Consider the following 8,972-nt stretch of genomic DNA (forward strand, 5'->3'; position numbering starts at 1 on the left):
AGAGAATGCGCTGTAATTTAATTGCTATTTAACTGCTAAACAGGAGCGCAGCCGGCCAGACCAGTGCGCATGTATGTTAATTTCGTTTAAACAATCCTGTAGAAATAATTTCCGATATCTTTACCTATTTATTTCATTTGAATTATTCTATTTAAAGCCTAGTAAGCCGCAGGATTTCTCTGCGTAATTAAGCAAATGCGCATCGAGATTTCTCTTTGTCTGGCCTCTTATTCTGTATTTCAGCATTATTTCGTTGTGCCAATGCATTGATAATGTTCATAAAAATATGTAGATTATTTTAACCGTAAGAATTTTGTGTTTTTTTTCTCCCAAAAATACTCACAAATAAAATATGAAATGTCGGGTTTGCTTCGGGCTCGGGCCTGCAAATCGGGCTCTGCTGGGTCGGGCTTGATTCTCTTCTTGATCTTGAGCGCTGTCTTCACCGCTTAAATCGCCGACACTTTTACCGGGAATGGGGGTGCACGGCCGGGCTTCGTCTTTGTCGCTGGCCCCCTCGTCACTGTCGACCGGGGTCGGATTCCGTGCATCTGGTAGTGAGCGTAGCGAGGCCACTCCCCCGCAAGCGAGCCTTTGCTCTGGAGCAAATTTAATCCAGCTGTGTTCACACGTGCACATTTGTTTCGGCGTAGCGTCGCAAACGAGCATTTGCTCTGGAGCAAATTTTTAAACCACCTCCCTGAGGTGGATCAAATTTGGTCCGGTATAAGCTCTTTAGTGGAGCTACGCCGGAGCAAATGTGCACGTGTGAATGCTCGACTGGATTTATTTCGGAGCTGCGTCGGACCAAACGTTGCCGTGTGAACGGGGCTATAAGCTATCTACATGTATCTTCATTTTGTCCTTTTACAAACAAGTGCAGGGACCTTGTACAACCACTTTTAAACTCAATCCATGAACAATCAATTCTTTCACCTTTTGTAATTGCAGTGGCTAATCATGTTTGAGTCAACTGGAGCACTGAATTTACATTTGATTTAGTGTTCAGTCAGCAAGTTTAGTGTTTTTGCCACAAACCAATAACCAGAGCTGTTGACGTAAATAGGCAAGAAAAAAAAAAAGAAGCGTGCCATCTGTTACTGCACTTTCCCATTAATTTGTAAACGTTGCGGAAAAGGTGTTATGAAGAGATGTGTTCAGAGTGTAAATTAAGGTTCCTTTTAACATGAACAATCACACAAACACCCTCATGCACTGCTGACTCATACAAAGCCAGTGAGTAGGTCAATCAAGGAGATCCTCATCCATGAATAAGATTTAGAAGCAAATTCAGTTGAGGTGCAACAGAAAAGTCAGTGACATGACCGACCTACTGATTGACCTTGTTTCACAAACACCCCTGTTCACAAACAAATCAGTTTACAGTTTTCATTTTCAGACAAATATTCTTTTGTTTCTTCAACTACGCTTTAGTTCGCCAAGAGTCACAACATCCACATGGAAAGCTCAGTTGCGCTTTTCCCTCACACAGCGTAAACTTCATTAGCTCCGTGCTTCATGCTTTTTAGGTCTCTTTACTTTTTGAAGTGAATTAGCCCTCAGTGTTGCTTCAAAGAAAGTGAAAGGTGCTATTCGGAAGCTCTGAAAAAATGTTGTGGTTTTAGTGACGTTCTGTGAGTTCTCGTCTATTGTTTTCCTTGAATAGTTTCTTCTGAAGAGGTGTAAATGGTCTGCTTTGAAGGTCAGCAGGAGGGAGTCACATTCCTGTGGCCTTCGTAAATATAGCGAGTCGATCAGTCACTGCTGGTGCACATTACAGAGCAGCACAGTACGATGAAGTGTAGCCCCTCTGAAAGATGGTCCTCCCAACTACCGATGCAAGTGGATCGGTACAAGCTCAGCATGCTCACCTGCACCAGCTTGGAGTCATGCTGGGCGTCTGCTCCGACCATGCGCAAAGGAAACTTGGTTCTGGGGATGCAAGTAATGAATTCCAGTCGGAGAAGGGATGACTATTGTGAGCTGAGGGTCCCAGGCATATACACGCACCACGCAAATATCGGATTTTATTTTTGCTTTTTTGATCTGCAGTCATGCAAAACTGTTTTCTTGTGAAGGGTGGCAGAGCAGAGAACCAATCCAGAAAGCACATGAAACACAAGCGGTTTTAAAATGATGTCAAAGGGCTCACTTAGTTCATGTGCCTCATCCTGCCAGGCATATTTCCCTTTGACGGTTAGCGTAATTACAATGTGAGACACAGCTCAGCGTGTGTGCAATGCTTCCGCATGGTTTCAATGTGACTTTCCTGAAGAGGCCATAATCTTGTTAGCGCCGGATGATGCATCGTTTAGTCCGTTGCTCGAGCAGCCGTCTGTCCTCCTTTTGAAATCAGGTGTGCAGTTGCCTACTAATGCATTACTCTGGCATCCCTTCACTGGCTCCCGATACAGTTTAGAGTTCTGTTCAAGATACTATTATTTGTTTTCAATCCTTAAATGACCTCGCGCCACCTTACCTCTCTGAGCTCATCCACTCACACCTCAGGTCTGCGGACCAGACATTATTAGAAGTACCAAGAACAAAATGGAGGCTCAAAGGGGATCGAGCCTTTTCCGTTGCTGGTCCCTCTCTCTGGAATGACCTCCCACTGAACATTCGGCAAGCCCCCTCGCTGGCCACCTTTAAAACCTGCCTCAAAACTCACTTGTATTCTTTGGCATTTGACTCAGCATGACTCAGATTTGATCTTAGTTTTACTGTTTGGTGCTTTCTACCATCTTTGTTACTGATTTATTGCTTTGCTGTTGTATATGTGAGTTGCTCCATGTACAGCACTTTGTATGCAGCGATGGCTGTTTGAAAGTGCTCTATAAATACAGTTGAGTTGAGTTGAGTTAATGCACCTTAAAAATCGGTGGAGTGTTTATCGCTAAGAGTACAAATATCCTTATGTGAATGGTGTGCATGGGGAAGGCAGACATCACTGAATCAAATATATCCAGGTGGCATACAGTAAGTCTTTCTGTGCTGACGCGATGGTCCTTTGCAGAGTGGCTGAATTTTTGTCCTTCAAAAAACTCAGTTTCTCCATCTCACCACACCCCTCCTTTTCTTCTTGAACCTCATTTCCATTCTATTTCACACCATTCCCTCAGCCCTCTCTGACGATCTTGGTTTCTGTTGCCTCCTGTCACATCACATCTTCCCCCTTGCTGTGTAATAATCTCTCACTTTTTTTTTTCAGGTTGGATCATGATATTTCCCCAAGGAACACCTTGTCAGCCTGTCTTGTGCTGTTTTTTTCCATGGAGGAGACACAGGGGGTGGCTACACAATAACTGTACAAAAAGTACAAATCATGAAAATGTTGCACTGCTTCCCATTTGGCGAAAGAAACTCTGCAAAACGCATGACAAAAATTCAATCCATCCATCACGAGTGAACTGAAGCCTATTCCAGCTGACTTTGTAGGTATACGCCCGGGACTGGTTGCTTGTCAATCACAAGCATGATGAACAGTGTTTTAATCAGGAATCAGAAACATTGATTACAAAATATAGAGCAAATATTAGAGCTCTTAAATAAATGTGTGGCTCGTGATTATTTGAATTGAAACTCTTTCAAAGGAGTCACTAATAGTGTAGCAGCACACTTGACTGACTTGAGTTAACTAAGTTGACCACCGTGACTCCACACACAAAACAATAATCAGAATGCCATGCTTACACTAGTATTACTGTCAAGAAAAATTTGGGGTTGACTTCCTCTTTGAGTAGAAATACTCTTGAAGATTTTTTTGGCTTGTCGACCCGCCTCTGTACATCATCAAACACCATAAAAACGATCATTAAAAACACCAGAACAATCCAAATTTACGTTTCAAAGGATGGCAGCAGCATGGCTGCAAGATCCACCTCTGGCGGCCAGAAACCTTATTCAAAGGTATTCACTTTGTGACATATAAAAGTGAGGACCTTTTCTTGGATTGGGCGGAGCTGTTGCTTTGAGGTGAGGAATGAGCAGGACTGCTCTGATATGGGTGAATGGAGGAAAACACCACACTGGGGGTGCTTCTGGTGAGGAATTAGCATTTTAACATGGCTATGAACTCAAAAAGTTGATTTTGCACAATATAGCCTCTTTAACACAAACGCCACCGCTTAAAAATGCTTTGTCTTTGACATGTCTTTCCGTCATTGCCAAGTACCCAAAGATGATAAAATGAAGACAGCGGGATGTGAGTGCGCCTTTTCCCTTCATTTTTAGAATTACTACCATTACTACTACTACTACTAATAATAATAACACATTTTATTTATGAGCACCTTTAAAAACACTCAAGGAAACTTTACAATCAAGAACAAAAACAATAAAACCACAGATAAAATAATAAATAATAAAAGAAGAGATGAATTTAAATTGAGTATGCGATTTTGAATAGGTGGGTTTTGAGATGGGATTTGAATGTGGGAAGAAAATCTACATTACAGATGTTGGGTGGAAGTGAGTTCCAGAGTTTGGGGCAGAGCAGCTGAAAGCTCTGCACCCCATTGTGCTGAGATGGGCAGAGGGTACACAGAGGTGGAGGGAGGATGAGGACCTGAGGGAATGAGAGGGAACGGAAATTTGAAGAAGATCAGACAGATGGGGGTGGGGGAGGTCAAGGTTAAGGGTGGTTTTAAATGTATAGAGAAGTACAGTATTTTGTAGTTGATTCTAAGTTTGACAGGGAGCCAGTGGAGTTGTTGGAGGGTGGGGGTGATGTGATGAAAGGAGGGGGTTCTAGTGATGATCCGGGCTGAAGAATTCTGGACCAGTTTAAGTTTATGGAGGAATTTGTGATGGACACCGAAAAGAAGTGAATTGCAGTAATCAATATGGGAGGTGATGAGACTGTGGACAAGGATAACGGTGGTGTGAGGGGTGAGAGAGGGACGGAGATGATTGGTATTACTGAGGTGGAAATATGCAGACCAGGTTATGCTATTGAAGTGGGAGTGGAAAAATAGTGAGTTATCGAGGATGACACGCAGGCTCTTAACCTGAAGGGAGGGGGAGCTATCACTTGTGAGGGAGAAACTGTCGGCTTTGTGTAGGGTGGATTTGGTACCGACGAGGAGGAGTTTTATTTTATCGCTGTTCAGTTTGAGGTGAACCAAGATTTGATTCCTGAGAGGCAGCGTGAGAGGGAGGAGGGTGGGAGGGAGGCGTCGGGTTTGCTGGAGAGGTAGAGCTGGGTGTCATCCGCGAAGCAGTAAAAGTGTATCCCAAAATTACGGAAAATATTGCCAAGGGTGAGAAGGTAGACAATAAAGAGGAGGGGTCCCAGGACAGAGCCCTGGGGCACACCAGAAGTGACGGGGAAGGACTGTGAGGTGAAGGAGTTGAATTGGATGAACTGAGAGCGGCCAGTGAGATAAGAGTGAGATCAGCATAGGAGAGTGTGGGTGATGCCTATGGTGGAGAGTCTATTAAGGAGGATGGGTTGACAGATGGTATCAAAAGCTGCAGTTAGGTCGAGGACTATGAGGATGGAGATTAAACCGGAGTCTGCTGCCATGAGAAGGCCGTTAGTGATTTTTATTAGGGCCGTTTCTGTACTGTGACGGGGACGGGAACCAGACTGGAATTGTTCTTAGAGATTGTTACCAGTGAGGTGGGAGTGAAGTTGAGAGGCAACAATTTTTTCAAGAATTTTGGAGATGACTTAATCATGATTTAATCATTCAATTTGAACTCATCTGTGAATTAGCAACCGACATTTCACCTATTTTGTCAGGCTATGGACAGTCACAGAAAGAGTCTTTTGTAGAGAAAAGCCACATACTTTTTTAAATCTGTTTATTCTTGTATTGAGGTATATTCAAATTGAGGTATATTCAAATTGAGGTATATTCAAAGAGTCCTTCACTTTTTGACCGCTGGAGACTTGGATGAGACCTGGAAACCCTGTGTTTGTCATGAAGCTCCTGATTGGTGAGAAGAAAAAAAAAGGCAAATGTCTTTGTATTTTGGTTGTTTAATAGCAAATATTGTATCCGAAGGTATCAGACAAAATGCTCACTCACAGCAGTCATAAAGTCTGTTGACACGCTCATAGTCATTGGCACTCATCTCTGTCGCAGTGCCAAATGTAGTGACAGCACTATCTATGGCAGTAATGGTTGGTTGGCCATTTTTGGAGAAGTCAAATCTACAAAAAAATAAAATGAATAAAATACAAGCAATAACAAGAATATGATGTAGGGGCGTTTTGGGGTGATCGATTGACATCACTTGAACCAATACAATCCTCAACTAATATTAACACAATCTCCATTGTTTATTGAACATAGCATTGGGGATCATTCATGTTTTTGAAAACACACATATGGATCTGGATCAAGCAAATGTTAACGCTGGTGTGCAGTTCCTTGTTAGAGAACAGCAAGTTGTGCGAAAAGGACTGAATCCTGGAGCTGGCGGACATGAGCATTCAATGTTTAGAGTAGGTCTGTTTCAGCTCAAGTTCAACTGTGAAGGTTATCGTTAGTCTGAGTGAAACCCAATATCCCGAACCTTTTGTGAGTAGGATAGAAAAGGATCACATGTTTGTATGGCTGGAAAGATGTACTCACTCGCCGTAATGCATCACGGATTGAAAATCATAGGATGTACCCAAGTTGTTTGTTTGCACAATCTCAAAGTTGCTTTCAAATCCTGCATAAAAGGAGAGAGTACAACATCATGTTGAACTGCAGTTAAATGTCGTTCAGTCAGATGGGAGATTTAGAAACACGATGGTGTAGACGCCATTCTGACAAAAGGTAAATCCAGTATCCATCAGCCATTTTACAGGGAGCGGGAAGTCGCCTGCACCCTGGACTGGGTTGCCAGCCAAATCCAGGAAAAAATATCTCAATAAAAGCCTGAAACAATATGCTCTCAAATGACTTCCAATGCCACTTCTGCAAAAGGTCTGTTGGCAAGCTGACCTGATATGATGTTCTCAAAATTAATGATGACGTGTTCGTCTCTGTCAGAGCGGACATGCTCATGGTGGAATCCGAGTGCATGGAGAGCCTCATGTTGCACAATGTCTTTGAACACACAACCGTTTTTCTGCAAGGAGATTTGCTGTGCATTTCCTTGACGACCAAGGTAGGACCAACACCTGGCACATAAAGGCACAAAATAAAGTGAGCTCAAAAACTGGCTGACTTTCAAAGATGGAGGGGCATGTACAACATATTTCTAAATTGTAGCCCCACTTGAATTGAAGACAGAAAGATGAATTGTTTGATTCGAGCTTTTGTCATAACGTGAAACCCAAATGAACTAAACATGGAAAAGAAGAACTCTTCTGATTAACCTCGTGAGGCAACTGAATTTCACAAGAGCCCAAATCTTTTTGAAAGCTTAGCAAAAAGTATTTCTGAGCAGAGTGGGTTATATCAGTCATCGGACCAGTTGAGACAAGTTCATGCTGTTTGAGGACCGGCAACCATTTTTTAAAAATAGGCAGTTTTAAAGCGCTGGTCCTGACAACAAAGATAATTAGAGACTAATTACACATTTTGTCAACATGGATTTTTTTTCATGAATTTCAAACTGTGTTATTCTGTGGAATAAAATGAAATAAGACCGTGAGCGAAAAAGAAATGGACCAATCAGGAAAAATAAATGCTCCTTAAAATGTAACCATCATCATTTTCAAGTTCTGATCTTACATACGGCGTTAGCATCATTGCTACTTGCGAATGTGACTGATGAAAAGACGACACGATTGATTGCTGCTTTCATCGGGTGGCTAAGTTATTTGTTATTCTTACCTCCTGTTTCCTACTTATTTCATTTATTGTGTATATCTTTCATCTATAACTGCTTCAAATAACAAAGTGTATGCAGATAAAGTGGTTTAGATTTCACGACTGTCTGTGTCTTATGTGTTGTGTTTTATTATTTTGTCATTTTATGCGAACTGTTCTGTTGAAGGCGGTGCTAGCAACCACAGCGGCTCCTCTCTCTCTCCTGTGGTTGAGAGGAAAGAAATTTAATCTGTGCTGTCTGTTGCACATAGAGCACATGTGACAAAGTTGACTTGAACTTTCTTGGCGGATTGTGTTTAATTTGACTTGTCAACCCATGTTAGAAGGGGGACTCCAATTGGCAAAAACATTTCTGCCACGTCTGATGGAGTAAATTTGCTCGCAGCTCGCTGGTCTGACTCTTTGCGGCCCGGTCGCAAATGGGCCGTGGCCCGGTACCGGTCTGCAGACCGGTGGTTGGGGATTTCTGAACAACACCGGGCAAGTGATTTCACAGTGCAAAACAATGCACAATGGCCCCTGAAGATTCGTGTGGATACTGCCATAGCAGGTAAGCCAAATAACATCTTTACATCATGTCAAGACAAAGATAATTAACAGGGCAAAAATATATCAACTCAAAGACGGAGCACTTTTTCTGTGCACATTAGCTGAATTGACAACAACTGGGTAAGTGCCACTGACAGCGCAAAGGCAACAAATGTGTTTCATTAACGAGTTGAGTCAAGGTCATAGAGGTCCGAAATGCTTAAATCTCACCCAGTGCCAGAGATGAAGGATATATAGTTCACATCTTTTTTAGTCTTCTTGACAAAGCGAATGCAGGTCATGCGATCTCCTCTTTCGAACTCTTTCAGGGCTTCTATTATCGTTTGCCTCTGTCTTCTTGCTGCAGACACACACACACACAACATTACATTGCAAAGTTTTGTCGATCAAAAGTAACACTTAAATTAACCCTTGAAGGAAGATTCATTTTGTCTGCCACACAAATCAAAATGTAACTCAAAATTAAAATAAATCTTACAGGGAATGCATTTCTTGCTCTGCTGAATACTTTAAAATCCACAACGGCACCTTGAATACCAAATTTCAAGATGTATTATGACATTATTTAAAAAAAATTACATATACATATATATATATACTGTATATACACACACACAAACACACACACACACACACACATATATATATATA

The 8,972-nt window shown here is 42.0% G+C and overlaps 1 protein-coding gene across 1 annotated transcript in view; it reads right to left on the reverse strand.

The window, feature by feature from the left end:
• Positions 1-5,965: 5,965 nt before the first annotated feature.
• LOC109514279 (low choriolytic enzyme-like) overlaps positions 5,966-8,972 on the reverse strand; it is a 12,737-nt gene continuing 9,730 nt past the window's right edge. The window contains exons 5-8 of the mRNA XM_019867214.1: positions 8,532-8,661; positions 6,939-7,117; positions 6,582-6,663; positions 5,966-6,157 (exon numbers count right to left, since the gene is read on the reverse strand). Coding sequence (XP_019722773.1) covers positions 6,025-6,157; positions 6,582-6,663; positions 6,939-7,117; positions 8,532-8,661 — 524 coding nt within the window. The 3' untranslated portion in view covers positions 5,966-6,024. The remainder of the gene's footprint in view (positions 6,158-6,581; positions 6,664-6,938; positions 7,118-8,531; positions 8,662-8,972) is intronic.

Source organism: Hippocampus comes, unplaced genomic scaffold (assembly GCF_001891065.2).
Source record: "Hippocampus comes isolate QL1 unplaced genomic scaffold, H_comes_QL1_v1.1 scaffold2, whole genome shotgun sequence".
Taxonomy (NCBI): Eukaryota; Metazoa; Chordata; class Actinopteri; order Syngnathiformes; family Syngnathidae; genus Hippocampus; species Hippocampus comes.